The 22018-nt window shown below is 37.8% G+C and overlaps 1 protein-coding gene across 1 annotated transcript in view; it reads left to right on the forward strand.

Moving 5' to 3' along the window:
- The first annotated feature begins 969 nt into the window (after positions 1-969).
- Positions 970-22018, forward strand: part of AFAP1L1 (actin filament associated protein 1 like 1) — a 35480-nt gene continuing 14431 nt past the window's right edge. The window contains exons 1-9 of the mRNA XM_070934397.1: positions 970-1207; positions 3457-3627; positions 6454-6537; positions 7309-7406; positions 8849-8960; positions 10001-10099; positions 15123-15334; positions 18023-18202; positions 21039-21134. Coding sequence (XP_070790498.1) covers positions 970-1207; positions 3457-3627; positions 6454-6537; positions 7309-7406; positions 8849-8960; positions 10001-10099; positions 15123-15334; positions 18023-18202; positions 21039-21134 — 1290 coding nt within the window. The remainder of the gene's footprint in view (positions 1208-3456; positions 3628-6453; positions 6538-7308; positions 7407-8848; positions 8961-10000; positions 10100-15122; positions 15335-18022; positions 18203-21038; positions 21135-22018) is intronic.

Consider the following 22018-nt stretch of genomic DNA (forward strand, 5'->3'; position numbering starts at 1 on the left):
TGATATTTGTGGTTGTGACATAAGCTAAAATTATCTGATTCGCATGGAATTGTGGTTTGTTCATATTCATGAGTTGAAGAGATTAGAAACCAATTCTTATACCTGGCTCACTTAGTTGGAGTATTTTGAAAGAAACTATACAATGTCCAGTTGCAAGTTCTTATAGTTGCAGCTTCTCATGCAGAACATGGGACAATTCCTTGATATTCATGTATTTGGTCTAAAGCCTAAATGGAACCTGTGTGCAACAGATGATAGGATCTGGGTCTATTACTGCAGACTTCTTCCTAACTATCTGGAGAAAACTGGCATACATATTTAGAAGAAATAAAATGAATGATCTTAACACATATACATATGTACAGTTTCCAGCTTTGCTTCTTCCTTCACTTCTATTCTGGTTACGTTCTGTTGATTCACAGTATGCTTTCCTTTATTGGGTTTGTAAATATCTTTGCATAAAATTGGATATAACACATATCTGGACCATGCTGCTGTTCATATGATGTTAAAGAAATAGTGAATACTGAATCAAATAGTTAGAAGTGGATGATCTATAATGTAGCAATAGATTTTCAAACAAAAAGGCAGCTGTTTATTAAATTGTCCTGGAGTGGATAATGTATATTTGAAATATACCAGATTATATTCTAAACAGTTATGGAGATATGATTGATCTCTTATTAAATGAGATGGTAATGGAAATAAATGTTAAGCTGCAAGTAGGAGATTACAGTATAAAGCAAGACTTCCAAGATAGCTTTATTGAAATGTTAGTTATTCCAGATAAAGGGTGTGTATGTGTGTATTTTTATATGTGTGGTATCTCAGTGTGTAAATTAGGTGATAGTAAATGGTAATCAACCAACGGACAAGTGCCTTAGCTAGCTCTGATGATAGACTAGAGAAAATAACATGCCACCAATGACTTCATGATTCAGCACTGATGATGGATTTCTTGATGATTTGATGGTTACTTTAGAGGATATTTCCATTCTTCTACAACAGGGATGTCAAACTCACTGTTGTGGCCCGTCAGCTCCACTGGCAGCAGACTCGGATAAGGAGTCTGGGGAGGAACTTGGGCCAGTTCTGAAGTCTGCGGAAGGCTCTGATGGATGCTTTGCGTTGGACGCAGAGATAGAGCCAGGGCTGTCCAACATTTCTCAGCCACCAGAGAGGCAGCTGCCTTTGGAGGCTGATATAAGTTAGGAGGAAGAACAGCTGGGGCCTGTTCCAGATGCACATATGTGCAGAGCAGTTAAAAGAGGTGAACAACAGAGGACAAGGAGTCGACTCGGGAAGCAAAGCACACATGGATGCTGAATGGCCCCTCCCTGGCTGGGGAATAAATAGAAGGAAAGGGAAGTGGTTGTCGTAGGAGACAACAGTTCATATTTCTGAAGATTTTGCTGTTGTGTTTCTTGCTACAAAGATTGCTTACCAGAACTTAATTGTTTGGCTGGGAGCTCACGGCCTTGCAATTATCACAAGGAACTGATAAGATCTGTACTGCAGTTAACTCCTTGAAGACTATTGCCTGGACTTTTCGGTGGGTGAATGCAATTAATTCACAAGAGGTAAATAAAGAGGGGGTTTTCGTGACAAGGAGTCTGTTTCTTGCTTCTACTAAGGCTGGGTCAGAACATTCACAGCCCACGGGCCAGATGCGTCACATGCTGGCCAAACCCAACCCTGGTTTAACGAAGGGGGAAAAAGTCCTGATTCGTCATGGGACAACAACGTGACGATGTGAGTTTGACACCCCTGTTCTATAATATCAAGCTAGAGCAGAGCTGTCAAACTCCTGGCTCATGGGCCGGATGCGTCACAGACTGACCACCCCCACTCCCGGTTTAGTGAAGGGGGAAAAAGTCCTGATACGTCACATGAGGCCGCCATGACAATGCGAGTTTGACACCCCTGGGCTAGAGCATAAATAGCCACAGCTGCAATTGTATTCCAAAAATCCTTCATTAGAATTCCTGAGCAAAAGCAGCATATTAAAAAGAATTAGATAAATTCATGAAGGATAAGTCTCTCACTGGTTATTTGTTGTTATGACTATGTATTGGGGCTGTGCCATATTCAGATTGAAAAAGAAAAAAAAGTGCTTCAGAGCATGCATGGATAAATGTAAACATTTGTTGGTAACTCCTTAAAGCAAGTTTGTCTGGGATTGTCCTTACAAGGCACAGTTGATTTAAAGAGATGTCAACAAGTGTTATGTGAATACTTCACTTGTCCAAAGCAGTTCTCTGCTGCTTTGAATTTGAAGCATTCCATAACTCTACTAAACATTATTTCTACTGTCAAAGGTAGTATATAGGATGTAATTATGCATATTAAATGTCATATCTTTTCTGAAGCATCTAGGGTGAACTCTGTCTTTCTCAGTTAATCATTCAAGGACTTTCCTTCATATTAAGCCATGGAAAAAGTCTTTAGCCTTTTTAAAAGGGACATGATAATGAAAGGATGCAGATTGACAGAGGAGTGGAATAGGTGGGAAAAGGAAGTGTATTAATACTGTTACAAAATTTACAGAATTCTGGCAGCGTTACAGAATTATTGTTTCAATGTCCCTTCCTGCCCCTTCATTTCAAGTTCTGATAACAGGTAAATGGCTCTGAGCCTTTAAATGTGAACTGGAGGAGAGCACGTTTCTATAAAGATACCAGAAGGATTTGTCCACTCTTGGACTTTAACAATCTAAGACAGAAGAGGATTAATATGGACATGAGCTACAACAACATTATAAATGCAAATGCAAAAATGACAAGAACTTGAAAGGCGAAGTAGGTGGGGCCTTGAATGAAAGGAATCTTTCATTCCTTCATGTCCCACCTACCCATAAGCTTATGAGACCTTTTCTAGAACCCAGTGCCAATGGTTTAAATGAAGGAAGCTGCAATACCTGTCCCGCTCCCTCATTAATTAAATTGCCCTATTTTTCAAACTTTTGTTCATCTGCCAACTGCTGTAAGATCCAGTGCTGGCATATAGTTTTGTGGAATTGGGATCGTAGAAACACCCAGGAGCATAGAAGAGTTCAGAGGCAGATGCATAAATAAATGTCTTAAATGTATTTATTCATATGATAAAGCATATTAACTATGTACAACAGAGATCAAGTCTCATGAGGAACAAACATGAAAAGAGAGAGATGGAGAGAGCAAGGTGGAAAAGGTTGGAGGGGGTTTTATACTCGGGGTAAGCCCCTCCTTTCCACATAGGGGTGGAGACACTCTCTGCCTCCACTGGTGTCTATATGACACATGTGCCAATGGCTTGCAAATACTTGACAAGTTTCTTCTTGAACTATAAAGTACTGTCCAGCATATCATGTGGGGAAGAACCCAGGCTCACATGAAACTTATCAGCGCTTCCATCCCCATTCCTCTGTTCTTTTTTTACTTGAACAAACTTTTGTGTCTGTTACAATATTGGCTGAAGTGGGTGAACTCTTAATTCTAAGATCTTCCTTTCTGCCCACAGTACTGGATCAGCTTCTTCCCGAGCTGAACATCCTGCTCAAACTCTTGGACCATGAATACCTGAGTGCCACCACAGTGGAGAAGAAAAACACAGTTTCAAATATCTTGCAAAAGCTACAGCCTCCTGCAGGTTGGGAAACCCTTGTCATATTTCATCACTGTGTTTTAATTTACTGTTTTCCTTTTTTTTCCTTTTTGTACAACCGTAACTATAAAAAATATGTTTGGCATCTTTTCTTCCTTGATTGTGACATGTTTTGACTCCTGACATGTCTCGGCAGGTGTCAGTCTTTTGTTTAGGTATTGGGGAATCACTGGAATGATTGCAACATTTTTCCAGTCGTTTGCCTTCCAGTGACAGTTGACAGTAATCAGTTGCCTGGCCAGCAAGTCCTGTTTTGCTCTTTTAAAAGCAAATGTCTCAGAATGATTTCCTGAAGGCAAAAGGCAAGTTGAGGCTTTGTTATCAAGGACTGTCCATGTTGCCAGAGAGGTATAAAACTATATTTTCATGAAAGATGAAAATATAGTTTTATACCTCTGCTCACAATAGAATCCCTTACGCCACTAGGCTTGAAATTTTGGGCTTGGACAACCTGTAACTATGCTGCCTATGGTCTGACCTAAGTATAGTACGCAAAATTGTCTGCTACCATGTCCTACCTGTCAACGACTACTTCAGCTTCAACCACAATAATACATGGGCAAACAATAGATACAAACTCAAGGTAAACCGCTCTAAACTTGATTGTAGAAAATACAACTTCTGCAACAGAGCGGTCAATGCTGGAATGCTCTTCCTGACTCCATTGTTACATCCTCAAATCCACATAGCTTCAGCCTTAAACTGTCTACCGTGGATCTCACCCCATTCCTAAGAGGTCCGAAAGGGGGCATGCATAAGCTTTTTGGTTTTTATTAAAAAAAACTGTTTAATAAAAATATTTTTTCAAAAAAAGATGCTAATTCAGGCAAATGAACTGTTCCTTTACAATCAGTTCTTCGCATTCTCTAAATCCAACTGCTGTGTAATTGCTGTGAACATTAAACAAGAAGGCAAGTACCAACACATTACATACATAGGGGCAGATGATTAAATGCTTGTCCTCCAGTGCTCTAGTTCTGCTCCAAATAGTTTTGATTGGTTGAGAGAGAGAGAGAGAGAGAGAGAGAGAGAGAGAGAGAGAGAGAGAGAGAGAGAGAGAGAGAGAGAGAGCGCTGAATCATTATAGTAACCAAAGGATGCCTAAAGCATCCTTTAGGTCTTGTGATTTCACAAATGAAACGTGTACAGTATCTTTGTCTTCTTTACAGGAACAGGAGATTGCAGGGAGGGGGTGGGTCTACATCCCAGAAAGCTAAACAATTATCTGAGGCAGCTTAACTTTAACAACTTCTTCATATCTCTTCCCTCCCTCCCTCCTGCATCTGTTTCCATTATGGTTTTCATAATACAGGATCCTTGGTCCTTTGTTGTTACAAGTACCTGACTCCCTCTGGTGGAGCATTCCATGCTAATGGACCCTTCCAGCTGACCTTGAGGAGCAGAAATAAACAGGCATTAAACAATGGCTGGCAAGAGATGACTGTTCTATTCTTCCAGCCATTTGAGCCTTTAACACAGGGTTTCTTTATATTTATGATTGTTCCCAGTACAGGACAAATGAAATTTTAAGCCTTTCAGGGTGGATATTTTTCTACATTTAATTTTTGGTACTGCATCTCATGCTTTCTCAGGTCAGCCAATTACCTTTTGGAAATTTGTGTCATTAGTGCTATACTAGTTTTTCCAGATGGGATGGGCTATCTTCAGAATCCATGGACTGTCTACATCTCTGTGTGTATGTGACTTTGTGTGGGCATACTCGTGTATGTATGTGACTCTATATGCGTAGAACAGCAGAACCCTCGGGTAGTGAAAATAGTGATATTATTTAACCTTGCTTTAGTTGGCCAGGAATTGTTATTTTCTTTCCTGTGGAAATGTGTGTTTCCACTAGACTTCCTGCTGGCTGATTTCTGCTGAGACAGAAGATTTCCATAGGAAGAGCAAATGATTCGCATTGTCTGATCAGGAGATTTCTGTCTTCTGTCCTGCAGCAACACCCAGCATATATATTCTTCATAACTTTGGATCACTTGAAGCAATTCTGAAATGGCCCTCTCTGAAGGAAAGTGATATCTCCTCATTCATGCCTTATACTTTTCAGATATCAAGTCTTTCTCTTGAAGATAGGCATGGCCCTTCTTGACCTTCTTTGAAGTTTGCATGAAATTGCTATTTAATTAGACTGGCTGAAGTTCTGGGAACCATAGATACAGGAAGTGAAAATTTTTCATTCAGATAGCTGAAAATATAAATGCAGTATTTGTTCCAATATTGTGCATTTTACTGCTGTCTTATGAAATCATGATACAAACTGACAAGAAATTAACACATGGGCAAATCTGGATGGTCTCATATCTATTCTGTGAACTCATGTTGGCATATTCACATCTATGAATCAAATCTACAACTTAGTAAGACAGTACAGATTTGACGGATAGGGAATTCAAAATTCTGCAAGGACTGAATACCTGTTTTGCTATATTGGATATTTTTTCCTATAGATCTAGAACAGGAGTTTAAGCTGTTCTAGAAAATATTTATATTCCGTGGATGCTCACCAGTTTTTATCTTTTAAAAGATCACACATGGCAAATAAATTTTCATAGAAAAAAAATGCTACCTCATTACTACTGATCGCTCCTTTAAAATGTACAATAGGAAATATTGAGTATATTCTGGAGTCATTTGTGTGCATTGCAGACCAATGAGAAGCTGAAGAGTTTAGCTTCCTGCATAAAGGAAGCTAAAGTTGTCCTAGGAATGACTTGCAACAGTGAGAGGGAAGGTCAAATATTAAACATTGAATTTCACTTTTTGTTTATTTATTGTATCATTTCTATCTTTCAGGGAAGGATGTGAATTACATGTATATGAATACGACAGCACTGCATAATGGCACTAGTTTTGTGGAATCACTGTTTGAAAAGTTTGGTATGTACAGTGGATTGATGTGATTACATTGTCACCTATAGGTGTGGTTATTTTGGTCCCATTTAGTACCTGAAATAGAAGAGTAATAGAAGTACTATAAGTGACAGAGAACCCACAAGGTATCAGAAAATAAGGAGGAGTCTAGTAGCATCTTTTCTGACTAACACATTTTATTTAAAAACTTAAGCTTTCATGAGCTGCAGTTCACTTCATCTCCAACAGCTGATTGATTTGACATACATATTACATATTGATTATTTACCTGTAGATTTTGACAAATTTAAATACTACCATTTTTTTAGTATTGGATATAGGTTTGGGAGCGAATATATTTCCTCCCTGCTTTAGTTCTAAAAGGCAATAGCTCTTCTGAATTGAGAAGAATTCGTTTATCTGGTCTGATCTTTTATTTCATAGTCAAGGTTGTATCCAACTTAATACTTTCAAATTATAATTCCACCCCCACCCCCACCCCCACCCCACCCCCGTCCTAACATATCACAGAATCAACATAGATTGTCATCAGCTTAACTATCCAAGTCTCATCCAAGAAGTCTCTCATTCTTCTTGATCACCTGTTTACTTCAGTAAGAGGACAGCTGACTCTCTCTTTGTGTCTTCCTTTCTCTGTCTCCCATAGTGACTCAGAAGAAAGAGGCTACATAAATCTCATGCCTTGTACCTTTGTGGGCCCAAACATTAGGGTCTGGTGCAACAATGAATATACATGTTACTCTACTATTGAATCTCTGGCTTCTAATCTTTTCTCAGACTGTGACTTGGGCAATCTTCAGGACATGCAAGAAGATGATGGAGATGGTAAAGAAGGCATCAGCTTGGAGCTTTCAAGGAGTCAATCAGCTAAAAGTGTAAGTTCCACCAATTCTCAGTTCCTCATTCCATAACACAGGAGAGTGTTTTATACTAAGGACAAACACTGGTCATCTACTTCAGTGCTGTTCGTTTTCATTTTCTCTAATTTGGTGCTCTCCAGAAACATTGGAACCATAGTTAATTACTGTATGCTGGTTGGCAACATCAGCACCTTCTATCCTAGCAGAACTGATGAGCACCAAGTTGGCGAAGGCTGGTTTACACTGATTGACTGTGACATTTAAAATTTTATATCTGAGACTTTCTCAGCTGATAGACTGAAGAGGCCACTTGTGGGCAAAACAGGTTTGAACTCTGCAGAAGAGACATTTTCTCTAGATTTTCAATTCTTTCTACCAGGCTCTTATAAGATGGGTCATGGTGGATTTCTCTGGGCACTTGATGCCTGGGGTGGAGCTATATTGTAGATCTCTTCAGATAAGGAAAGAGACAGAAAGAATGCTAAGAAGCAAAGAACTAAGGATCACATCATGTCTGAAAAATTCTGCTTATTCTATGCTTGCAAGACACATAGCTTGGAAAGAAGCCATCAGAACACTTATTTCATCAGCTATTTTCAAAATTCTGGTTAGATGAAAACATTCCATCCAAAGAGAAACAAAAAATCCATTCCTTTTTTACAGTCAAATTTACTTCACATAAAGACCTGATATGCAATCAGATGCAAATATGACTATATTTGGACTATACATGGAAGAGGCATAATGAGGTTGGAGACAAAAAAAATAGAAAGGCGGTTTTTCTTCCCTTTTTAAGCCAGAAATAGTTGAAAAGAAGCATTGTTACACATGAAAACATATTCACTCCACTGAAGCAACAAATGTTTGCAAATGTTAGTATTACTTTTATCCAACTGTGGTAGGATAAAAGAAGTGTATGTGTATGCATTTTAGAGAAGCAAAGAATTATCTCTTATTTAGATAGAATAGTTCTTATTGCTCAGAGCAAGATTAAACAATGGTCTACATAATAATTTCCCCTTGTTTCCAACTGATTGCTCTAAAGTCACACACACATCCAGCGTAACACTATGGGCTCTTAAAGATATTTTATTATGCAACTGCTCTACATCACTCATAGAGTGATATTGAGGTAGGTTATCTACACTAATATCCTTGAATTTTCCCATTGTTTCTTTTATCTATTTTCCTACCTGAGAAAAATCAGTTAAGGTTAGAAAGCTAGATTGGATATCTTCTGGTAGGTAGTTTAATGGGGTCCTCCCACGGCCATTGAAACTGCCTTATCCACACTGACGCTATAGACACAAGAGCAGAAGGTAAATGGCTTGAACAAAAGCTTCTGAGCCTGAGGAATTTCTCTGCAGAAATATCTCCATTTGGAAGATACATTCAGGGACAGATAATAACAGTGCAACATTCAACCCCACTTGAATACTGCATTCTTTTTCTCATAGGTTTCTGGGGAGCCACCTCCACCATTGCCCACGACTCCTCCTCCAGAAGATTATTATGAAGAAGCGCTGCCATTGGGCCCAGGCAAAGCTCCTGAATACATTACATCTCACAGTAAGCCTTAAAGAGGGCCAGCTATGGAAGGAAACAGCTGGTATTTTGGCACTCTCCTATCAGCTAGGAAAATAAAGGCTCCTCCCAGAGGTGTCTGGCAGCTGACACGGTTATAATTGGTACCGGGGGCAGGCTTTCCTGTTCCTTTTCTGGGGGTTTTTTTCTTCCTCCCCCATCTCTAGTTGGTCAGATGTCACAAGCAGTTGTTTGCTCAGACTTGCCTGGAAATGTATAGTAAATCTTGAGTGACAAGGAAGGGAAGGGCCTGCCTGAGAACAATGTTGCTCTGTCTCTCCCGTAGCTTGTCTGAGAGATTAGGGGAAGGCAGAGAAAAGGGCCCAGCACCTGTTCTTGTTCTTGTAATCACTGAGCCCTAGTGAAGCCACGTACAGGTCTAGCAACAAAAACAAGAACATTATAAGATTTCCTGCTGATGCAGCTGACTCGTGGCATAAGTGCATGAGAAACATGAGGAGAGAGTAAGATCCTGTTATAAGGATTCTGGAAAGACCCTCCTATATTAAAGTCAAGAAGCTGTTTCAATGGAGGTTTGGCTCTGGGACTCAGCCCCACGGGAACTCTGAATGAATGTGAAGAACAACCGAAGTAAAGCAGATGAGATACTGAGGTTGTTTGAAGGCAGAGTATGTGCTTTCTACTAATGGTTGCAGTAAGGAAAAGAATGTGAGAATAAGAATAAGTCAGAAAACAGAAAACAGTTGGGAACAGATAATTATGACTGGCACCCAATGACATATTATATGTTTGCTGTGGTTTCCTTTAGAGTATCCTTTTAGAGATGGGCAAGTAAAAGTGAAAGAGAATTTGAAGTTATGACAGATAATTTATCCGTGAGATGGGTGGCATAGAAATTGAATAAAAAATTGTCTGAACTTATTGTTAGTCCTGACTTATTGGTAATAAAAACTTACCTATATCCTTCAGAGGTGACTTACAGTACAGCTCATACACCTCCCTGCAAAGTCTTTCTCACTGCTTAATTTGTACAATTTAAAATATTCCTTCTGCTTTCTGTACAGACAGTTCCAGTCCTCCCAATTCAATAGAGGATGGATACTATGAGGATGCAGATAGCAACTATCCTGTCACCAGAATAAATGGGGAGCAGAAAAACTCTTGTAAGTAACACTGCAACTATATGTATGTGTTGCATACATCTGTTGGGGGAAGAGAATCATCCTGACTGCAGAAGATTCAGGCAGTCAATACAATTTTATGGAAATATTATATTCTTATATGTTTTTGTTGTTAATTTTGTTACCATTAAGCTACTGTAGCTTTAAGAAGAAAAGCCTCTTCTTATTTCTGTTGTTTTATTCATAACCATCTTGGATTTTAGGAAAGGACAAGTCTACAGCACCTCTGTATTTTCTTCCTTCTTGTCCTTCTACCCTTGAATTTCTCTCCCAGTTTCTCCATTGTTATTCCAATGCACCCACAGTGTTATTGGATCTTTCTCCACCACTAAATAGATTAAGTCTCTCACATGGAGCTCATTTGAAGTTGACTATTACTAATCACATATATTCATTATTTAAAGTTCTTTCTTCCTCACAGTCCTGGAGATTTTGTTATGTACCTAGCACTTTTCTTAATCACTATTAGTAAATCAGCCTCTTATCACTGAATTATATCATGATGGTCCCTTTGTCATTGTCTCTCCTTTGTCTGTATTGCCTTATTGATTTAAAGTTTGCCTGTGTTCAAAAAAGAAATAAAATCTTGCATGGGGGAGATATGGCATGGTAAATAGAAAGATCGCTGTGCTATGCTTCTCCCAATTCCAGGATTTAAAATCTAGTATCATTACTTTTTGATGTGTTTGCAAATTTCTGTAACAGTGCCATAATCCTCTTGTTTTGTTCTTTTTCCATTCATAGCTCTCCTTTCTATCCATCTAGGGCAGCCCAGATGGCGTGGCATACACATATTAAACTATTCAAAGCCTCTATTGAAAAAGATGTATTTTTTTCTATACATGAGAGTGTGGGAGCCAAATATATTTATCAAAAATAAGTAGTTTGTATTTTGGAAGCAGCACTCAAGAAGGCTTAACCCAGGTGCCTCAAAAAGCAGCAGCATTTTTAAAAGTGACCTTTTTAAAAATGTCCAGGCAGGTTGATAGCAGGAGAGACAACACGGTCTATTTAAGCAAAATCAAATCAGTCATATCTTAGGACACCATATTTTGAGGATTTCTAACATGGCAGATAATAGATTATAATTGATTTGGTTTAAAGAACCTTTCACAAACTATCCGCCACATGAGTTTTGAACCCTGGCATCTCTGTCCTGATCTACACCCAAATCTGACTCTTTCCAGGACTGCTGATTATTTGCCTCTCCATACATTGCCTAACCTTATCTGAGACCTCAAGAAGAGATGATGGTTGCTGGCCCACCAATGCCTAGCTTGGCACTAGAGCCCTGTGCCAAGCTAGGCATTGGTTCTACCAAACATTCTGTTCTAATTCACTATCCAAAACCTTCTAAACACTACAACACAGATTTTAGCCCGAAGGGGGTTTGTGTTGGAGAACACAAATATTAGGAAGATATATTTACTTGTCTAATCTGAGGTCTATTCTAGACAACTTGATAGCATCCTGGGCTATACAAAAATTGAGGGTAAACCAAAGAAAGTGGCTGAATATATCTGGCAGCTACCTAATTTGCTTAGTTCTTTTGCAGTTATTTTCTCTCTAGTCTTTCCAGCAGCAAGGCTACTAACAACTATTTTTTTCCAAATGCTTACAATGGGTATTACTTCCTCTGTGACTCTTCCTCAGCTGTAACCCCCAGCTACTATATTTTACTCATTACTGTTAAATCTATAAGTGATCAGTTCTTCCAAAAACTAAATCCGTTTCAAATCTGCATTAATCCTTGTCTGCATAAAAATTATAATTTTCATAATTTATCATCTCATAACTTATATGGCTTTATTCTTTTAAAATCACATAAATTTTTCTATGATGTAAAAAGGGAATGGATAATATAAGTTAGGTTTTTTTATTCTGTGTATTATGCTCTACTTTATACAGTACTCATATTATTTTTATCTTTAAAAAATTCTTTAAAAATAAAATGCATTTTCATTTAAAAGTACACAATGATGATAGGATGCAATAGGAATATTGCAAGATATGATTTGTTCAGAATATCAGTATTAATTTTTCATTAAAGACTATATTACTACTTCAATTGATTACGTTCTGATCTGCTCTGTGCTGCTCTTTTGTTTCTATAAAGTAAAATTATTCAGATTTATATCTGCTAATTAAAGTAATAAAACATTTGATAATAGAAATAAGACATTTTTACAAAAAATATGTTCTATTTAATCGGGAGTGGGGTTTTGGTAGCATCTCCTGTTTATATATGCAAAATTAATGGGTTATATTTGCCATTCTCTTTTATTTTCATGATTTATATCTTAAGATATAGGAGTTCTGAAGCTAAGCGTAGTTAAAGGCTTCGTCAGGTCTTAATCTTACCTGCCAGATATAATCCCTTAGATAACCAGCATATGTAAAACATTTAGGACTTTGTTTCCAGAAAACAATAAGCAAGGATATGTTACAATACAAACAGGGACAGTTAGCAGATTAGCTAATTTAGCATTTTTTCCCCATCTTTCCCTGATATGTTTCATGGGTAACCTCATGTAGAGGTAATTGCAATTACTTTGGGATGTAATCAAGGCACAGATAATTGAATGATTGTAGTTAAATCATGAGATAAAACTATACAAACACACTCTTTGTCATCGCCATCACCTGAGGATCAAGAGATAAGGTTAGGAAGCATTTTCAGACAATATCCTTGCTCTTTCATGGAGTTATACAATCCAAATTCATGCAAGCTGAATCCTAATCCCTTTTCATTGCCCAACACCACCTCGACTTCATCTGGATTTAATTTATCCTTGTTTTCACTTCTTCCATCTTGTTATCAAAGTTGGGCAACATTCAATGGCATAGTTAAGAACTTTCTTGGACTTAATATGGCAGGAAATCCATACAAAAGAGGAATATTAAATATTTTTACATAATGAATAAGGAAGTTTTCTATTAGCTTATGGTAAAGTTGGGCAACTTGTTCAATAATGTGATGTGAGCTATTGAGCATCAGCCAATATAAATGTCTTCAAATATACTGCTCAAAAAAATAAAGGGAACACAAGTAGAAGATATCCGAGATCTGAATCAATGAAATAGCCTTATTAAATACTTTGTTCTTTACATACAGTAGTTTATACACTGCTCAAACAACTAAAGGGAACACAAAACTACTGTATGTAACGAACAAAGTATTTAATAAGGCTATTTCATTCATTCAGATCTCGGATGTCTTCTGCTTGTGTTCCCTTTATTTTTTTGAGCAGTGTATTATTTTCATTAATTCGGTATAGAAATTGTTGCTTGTAATTTTTGGGCCAAAAATAGCAATAGCACTTAGACTTATACACCGCTTCAGAGTGCTTTTACAGCCCTCTCTAAGCAATTTACAGAATCAGCATATTGCCCCCAACAATCTAGGTCCTCATTTTACTGACCTTGGAAGGATGCAAGGCTGAGTCAACCTTGAGCCAGTGATATTTGAAAACTGCTGAACTGCAGCTAGCAGTCAGCTGAAGTAGCCTGCCGTACTGCACTCTAACCACTGTGCCACCTCGTCTTTAGGAACCATATGTAGTCATTGTTATCAGCATTTTTATCCTCTGTTCTAAAATCAGTGACCAGGTTATAGCCATTACAGCAACAATTCATGCTATTTCCAATAGCTTGTAGAAATCTGTCAGTTTGTTTATGTCTTTTCTTCAGCTCTGTAAAATTATTTTGGTCAGAGGTTATCATACTTTACAGTAAAACAAACTGAAAGTTTATATGGTTCCCCCCTCCCCCAAACTTTACCAGAAGAATGAGGAAAATGCAGGAAAAAAACCCCAAACTTTTATGAAACTCAGTACAGTGGGGTACTGAGAAGCGATAGCAAGTATATGCCTGTTTAGATTGTGAAAAATGAAAATTGTCTCACATTGAGACAGAATTCATATCTGCAGGTTGCTTCACTATGAATCCTAGTTGGACACATAACTATAGGTACTTTAAGAAAAAGGCTATCACCTGAGTTTACCTATTTACAAATTGATGGGCAAAGCCAGCTACAAAAAACAATTTACCAGGAGGAAAATTAATGAGATTGATTCTTCAGTTCCCCATATCGTACCAATTTATTTGTATGCTTTTTGTAGGAGAAGGCAAACTTTCAAAGTACTGGTCAAACTCTTTCATTATTTTTATTTTGTAGGTTCCCAGACACAGACTTAGAAATAAGATGAGGTTACAAACTGGTGGTGGTTTTGTAGAATGCAAACTTAGATTTCATTTTTTAAAAACTAAAGTGTTTCATAATAGTTCTATGAGAGGCATTCGGAAACTGTAAAAAAGAGCCCTGAGGCATGTTTTAAGCAAATATTTATAACATTGAAATTCCAAAAGTTTGGAAGTTGTTTTGCATGGCAGGTTGCACTTAGCCTCCAACTATTGCAAGACAAGTTTAAATAAAACAGTAGAAATCTTACAAACTATTAGTATATCAGAAATCAACATATGATTCTTGCTTGCATAATTCTAAAACATGCACGTAGAGGTGTGGGTGTGTTTAGGAAAAATAGCCCCTCAGGTAGAGATAGTATTCTGTTACATATATTAGGGATATTGATGATTCCTCGCATGTCTAGGTAGGATTGGAAAGCTTTTATACTGAAATCCTAGAGACTCTTTGTTAGTCAGCATAGATCAGGGGTAAGTACATTTCTGACTTTATAGTGCAAAGCAATTGAGCAATAGTGCAGATACAATTTTTGAAAAACAAATTGAAATTGTGTTAGATCCTATGGGAATTCAGCCACTCCTTTTCCTTTTTCTTTTTTAAGAAAAATAATTTATTTTAGAACTCTGTGGATTCGGGTAGTTGTAAGCACCTTGATGTACAAGAACACTGAACTGATGATCTTTATTGTAGATGATACAAAAGTAGATTGACTAGTAGTCTGTCTCAATAAAAATGTCTGTCTAATCCTATGGGATTAGCAGTAACATTATGGAAGATTAAATTCTCTCTGTTTCCTCATAGACAATGACTCTGATGCAATGAGCAGCTCCTATGAATCTTACGATGAGGAGGAGGAGGATGGGAAAGGCCAGAGGTTAACACACCAATGGCCATCAGAGGAAGCTTCCATGAACCTGGTGAAGGATTGCCGGATTTGTGCTTTCCTGTTGCGTAAGAAGCGCTTTGGACAGTGGGCCAAGCAGCTGACAGTTGTTAAGGACAACAAGCTTCTGGTGAGTCAGTGGTTTTTAGAATACCAGTCTTCTTGCAGTGACAGGTCTTTTTGAAGAAGACAAATTCCTCTCCAAATTACATACTAAAATTAATTTGTTATAGCACCACTAGTTATAATAAACCCCAATGACCTATTGATAGAGTGATGTTTTCACCTACTTCTAGAATACCATAAATACGGGGGTCCCCTTGCTACAGGGAAAAGCTATTCCAAAAGAGGGAAGCTGCTATCTATTTCCTGGTGGGTAAGGACCCTTAGCAGATGCTCACTAGATATTCAATGGGATAGGCGGAAATTGTTGGAAAAAGGCAGTCTCTAGGATAAAAGAAGCATGCTGGCTATTGTTTTAAAGGCAATGACAATGACAACAGCATTTTATTATCTGGGATTTTCTAAAATCCCAGTTTGTAGGCATAAAAGTTTGCAGCATAAAATCACAGATCTCTTTATAATTTTGGTATGATACTCCGATTAAAATATCTAACAGTATTATAAATGCTAACTTGGTTATTTAAGGTCAGTAGGAATGATGCTGTGCTCAATTTGATGTTCTGTATCATATATTCATTGTCTGAACTTCTTCTTGGCTATATCATACAGTATTGCCATTAATGTGTTGGGAGAGGTGATAATGGCACAGCTTCTCTTCCAGCCCCTTTCCCCATTTCAAATAAAGAGGTCAGCTAACACAGATGTGGCTAGGTCTACAAGAAAAAAAAATAACAAGTCTGTACAATAATTTGAAAAGGTTAATTCATGCACTGGCTTTAATTTCAGATAGTTTTCCTTTCACATGAAGAACAGCACTATACACACCAAAGCATTTGAAGAATATTTCTTGGGCACTTTGCCCTGATAGATGGAAAATTATTCCAAGGGTTTTAATAAAGCATATTACTAATTGTAAATTGTGTCCATTGAGTGACCAATTTAGTGCCTATAATCTTTTAGTGAATACCATTATTTTTATAATTAATCTCTAAGGATTGATTGTCAAAATAGGGAGTAAGAGCACAGAATGTTCTTTGTAAACCACTTGGGTTTGAGGGAGAATTACCACATCAACCATGTAAAGATATATGCCAAGATGAACACAAGTGAATTAATATGTAAATTGAACAATAATGGAAGCAAGATGCAGTTCTACCTAATTTTCTTAAAGGTTGAAATGTCTTTGGTGAGATGCCCCACCAAATTGAATATTTAATGTAAGTTTTGATATTAAAATTAGTTCAGTTGCTGTTGAGAATAAAATATGCCAGAATTTCTTAATATCAGGTTGAATATGTATCTAAAATCAAGAAATGCATAAAATGTTTTTGGGGATCAGTTCTTTGGCCAGATGGTGCAACATGAAGGCTGAATGTAAAACAGAATGGCTTGGTTAAAAGCCAAATTGTTCTGCCAAAATATTTTCAGACTCCATCCAATCTACTAATCATTCATACAGATTTGCTGACTCTACTGGACAGACTTTTAAGTTTCTTAATTTGGTGGCAGCTTTCTCTCACTTTTTTGTACATTGGAATTATTATTGCCATCCCTCCCCCACCCCCCATCTTTAGGGATGTGCATGATGCAGTCAATGAAAAAGGGAAAAGAAAAGCCAGATTTGGATTTCACTAATCCAGGTTTTTCCTAATTATCGAATGTAGTATTATGTATTACTACATTATTACGTAGTATTACATAATGATACTCAGGGACTTTACCAGACTTGATCTTTATCATTCAGATTTGTTTCTGAGCAGGTTACTGATGCCCACTCTAGGAGAGAGTCCACGTCCAAATGTAATGGCATAATGGTTTCTTTGTTGCTCTTATAGGATTCTTATAGGTCAGGATTGTTCCTCTCAAACCGCTGAAGGAATAAAGCCATCAGCCTCCACATAGCAGGTCATGATTTCCACTGCATCTCCCACTAGGTCCAGGAGAGAAATGTATAGCTGAATAGCATCAGCTATACATTTTCATGCATATTGATAATACCTTTCTCTGAACCAATGTATAACGTCTCACAGTCCATTCACTAGACATTTTTGATACCTTTGTTCTTCCCTGTAAGGGGTTTATAGGTGGCATTGACTGTAAGATGTACTTGTCCAGTCTCACCAAATATCTCTTTTAAGATGAAAATGAAAAAAATCCAGTCAAAATTCTCTAATTGGAATTTATTCTTCAAATTTCATTATGGGCTAGAAAAGCACAAAGTAGGGAGTTTAAGTCTTTCTTCATCTAACATCTTCCTTTACCAATATTACTTGGAAAGACCCTATTTGATCAGGAAGTATACTAGCTGCTCTACCAACTATGCTTAGCTGCTTCCTGATCCCCCTCTGGAAACATATTTTTTACTTTCTTTAAAACAACCTGAGAAATTTAACATACATAGATATAATATTTCATGACATATGTATGTGTCAAACAGAACATCAGGGTCAATGTACCTTTTGCTTTGTGTAACAAAGTGTTCTGACTTGAAGACTGTATTGTTAACCTGTGCGAATCTTCTAAATTTTCTTCTTTCTCTGACATATGTAAATCCCAGCCATTTCCAAATTCCATGATAGCAACACTATCATGACAATACTCATCTGTTTGTTCTTACCACATGGAGAACAGGTGTGAAATGTGTAAGAAAGACTAGCTGAATGAAATCTCAATTGTCCCTTCTTTCTAATGTTAGTGTTACAAAAGCTCCAAGCACAGACAGCCACACCTTGAAGTGCCTTTGAGCACCAGCCATGTTGTCTATGTGCCAAAGGACGGACGCCGCAAGAAACACGAGCTGCGCTTCACACTACCAGGAGCTGAGGTCCTAGTGTTAGCAGTGCAAAGTAAAGAGCAAGCTGAAGAATGGCTGAAGGTATCTCTCACAACTACAAAATACTGTTATTCCTCTGCAAACCCGTCTTTATCTGTGGCTCATATCTTCTACACTTGTTATCTTTTTGTTGACTTGTTTATTTACAGTGTCCAAGATATGCTTAGCAATCATGCTGTGGCTGGTTTTTTGGAGATGAGCAAGTGAGAATGGATCTCATAGGAAGTGGGACTTATCTTTCTCCTGGGGAAAGGCTTTCCTTCCAGCCCTCTTATCATGCCTGTCTGATTGCAACACCAGCTGTGGAGAGAATATCCACCCACCAGAGAAGACCTTCCCCACCCAATATAGAACTGTTTGGCAGGGGAGATGTTTGTTTACCCCCACTCAGCCTTTCCTGCTTTTGTTCTCAAGCATGAGCTCATAAACTCAGGGAATCTCTGGGAAAGGTAAAATTTGCCTTCTCTTCCTGGAGAACCAGTCCCTTCAACTCAGTTTTTTCTAGTGACACCTCTGCCCTCCCCAGGAGTAGCAACCATGATATACTTGGAGAAGGTAAATTGCAAAATACCAGCCTGATAGATATAAAAGTAGGCAAGTCAGTGTGATTAATCACATACCGTATCATATGGTTAGTCATATGCTATAGGAAACAGTTTAATAAATCATGAAGATTGGATATGGTTATTGTTGTTTTTGGTAAATACCTATTCTAGGAAGATACATGCAATATGATCTATAAGAAAGAAAAATAATTTCCTTGTGGATCTAACGAGTTTAGGACAGAGAAAGGAAATCTACACACACAGAGCCTCTCTGTGCAGCACCTATTTTGTGGCTTCTCAACACCCCATTTTCCTGTGGCAGGATTATTTAAGTCTTGGTGTTTTTGCAAACTTGACAGAAGCAGGCATATTGTGTCCATTGGCACCTTGATCCCACCTTTCTACTGGTAGCAGTGTCTTAAAATTATACTGCTGAAATTCTTCATTGAAAATGGAGATATAATGGGGAGGGGGCATTTTAAAAAAATATTTATGGGAATTCTAAAGTAGGAATGGAACATGTTTGCCTCACAGATGTTGTTTGTTCCTTTTCTACTCTTGATCCTCACTGAGAACTGAGGGAAAAAAACCAGTATTCTCTAGAAGATTGGAAAGTGTACACCTAGCCCTTCAAATGCTCCAAAAGGCCTTGGCTATATTAATATTCAGTAAAATATCTACAGTATACTTATAAACAGAACATAGTGGAAACAGCCTTCTCCTTGTTGTTTTATGTTTAACTGGTATCCCACTATATATTCCCAACAAAAGCAACAGAATTATTTGGACTGAAATATAACACCTGTAGAGGGCAATGTTTGAAGACGATTTCTCTTCCTATTTACCCTAATACCTAAGTGCCATCAGCTGATCACACAGTAACCATTTCTTATGTAGCTATGAAAGAAGAAGTGTGGAGTTAAACAACTAATGTCATTTGCCATAGACAGTAGATCTCTACAGAAGGGGTTGGCTGATCCTATAGGCTCAATTTTATACCATAAAGGAGAATTTGCTACATGGGGGGGGCTTGGCTTCTTTGTAGTTTGCCCATCCTCACATGAAGATATGTACTCTTTGGGAGATTTTATGGGGCATTTATCTGGGAGAAGTTTAATGAAATCTATAAACTACTGGTAAGTAGTTTATATCAGAACTGCAGGGATGGAAGTTTAATGAGTTGGGATTTGATTTATTTTCTGTTTTTGCAGAGCCAGTGTTCTTTGGCTTGAGTACTGTCAGGAAATTAGTATTAAAAGTCTTTGTTCCTCCTTATATTACTGGCTGAATTTTTTTGTTATTGTTTTTAGTATTTTCACATCTTGCCTTTACTGCATATATTAGTTAAAGCATTCCCCCCTCCTGGCTTGGGATGAAACTGTTCAGATCCTCCCTTCCTCAGAATGTTAAGTACTCTCCTGGCCCCAGTCCACCTGATTCTTCAATGGGCTGGATAAATCCAACTTTCTTTTGAAAAACCACCTCCCTGAATTAAAAATACCTGATAACCAAGTCAACTAGGGTTGTTTTGGGACCAGAGTATAACCCAATGTGAATGAGATGCGCTTCCTGCCCTATAAGGAAAAAGCTACTGCCCTGTATTGAAAGCTCTTATCTCCTTAAAACTTGGGTCAATATTCTCTGCTGAAATATTAGAGAAACTGGGAATAGGAATAATAAAAATCAGCAAAATGCAGTTAATGAATGAGCTATTGAATGAACTTTATAATTTTGTTTCCTTCTATGTTACAAGGCATAAGAAAAACTTTATCTTGAGTTAGGAAGCACCTGTTAGCCAAATGGCTAACATAAATGGCTTAGGCATAAAACTGGTGTCAGTTTAACATAACTTAATCAGAAATAGCATTAGAAACTAATCCTGCAAACAAGCTGAAAAATTAGGTGTAGATCTTGCCTTTTTCAACCTGATGCTGACCATGTACTCGGTTTCTAATTTCCAGGATTCCTAGCTAGGAGTGGTCCCAAATTATTTGGACGACACTCATTTTTACTAGGCTTGTATATATTAATTTCTATTCCTCAAAAATCGATCACAAGTTTTTTTTTCTTTATTCCTCAAATTTGATAAATGGTAATCATAGTTCATAGCTCCTGGATTAAGAGTTGGCTTTTCAGCTGCTAACCTGTGATCCCAGATGGAGTTTGCTGTATTATTTTGTAAGGCAAGGAAACCTGGAGGGCATTGCTGTGCCTGGGAAACCGTAACCTGACAGTTTGAAATGAAGTGAGCTTTTTATTATAGCAGAGGTGTATCCCTGTTTTTAAAGTGATGGAATTCATTACTGTCATTCTAAACTCTATCTCTTGCCCAGGTGATAAAGGAAGTAAGCAATCCCACTGGAGGAGGATTAAATGGAAATGAAGTTCCTCTTTCTCCTACACTTACCTACAAGATGGATCATGATAAGGTAAAATTTGTTTTGTTCCCAGGACAAGCTGGACATTATGCACGTAACATTCATACTATTCAAGTGTAATTTTCCACATGTAACTACCAAGTGGAAGAGGGAAGAATATAACATTTTTTTATCTGTTGTGATCCTACACTTAATTTAAACAATACCCCACGTTCAAGAGAAAAGGCTCCATCCTGATGCAAGTAGCAGCTGGAGAAAGAGATTTTCATTGGAATCAGAAAAAAAAAATATAGGTAGTCCTCAATTTATGACCATAATTGAGCTCAGAATTAAGGTTGTAAGTTGTGCTGGTCATTAAGCAGGTCCCTAGTGACCAAGCACAATTTTACAACCTTTTTCACTATGGTAGTTAAGTAATCACTGGTTGTTAAGTGAACACGGTGGTCATTAAGTTAATCCATTGTCCACGATAGGCATTTTTTGCTGGAAACTGGAAGTAAATGCTGGTTTTGAGCAAAAAGTGTTGTAAATTGTGATCAGAAGACCGCAGGACATAGCAAATGGCCATAAATGTAAGTCAGTTGCCGGACACCCAAAATGCAATTGTGTGACTGTGGTGATGTTGGCGGGGTGGGTTGTTGTTGGAATTTCAAACCTGGTCATAAGTAACCCCGGGGAGGTCCATTGTAACTTCAAATGATCTCTAAGCAACTGGTCATAAATTGAGAACTATCTGTAATTGCATTACATTTTTTTAATCTCCCCATCTCCTTTTGGAATACTTTCCTAGCCCCCCCCACCTCCCCGTCCAGTGCCAAGAATGGTTCTCAGTCTGAATAAACTGTGCAAAAATATCTCAGAGCTGTAAGATCAGCATGAGGCCCATTTATAAAGGAGACACCTGGCTGTGATATAAAGATTTTGGAAGAAGGCAC

Source organism: Pituophis catenifer, unplaced genomic scaffold (assembly GCF_029215685.1).
Source record: "Pituophis catenifer annectens isolate HBS135680 unplaced genomic scaffold, rPitCat1.0.hap2 SCAF_2, whole genome shotgun sequence".
Taxonomy (NCBI): Eukaryota; Metazoa; Chordata; class Lepidosauria; order Squamata; family Colubridae; genus Pituophis; species Pituophis catenifer.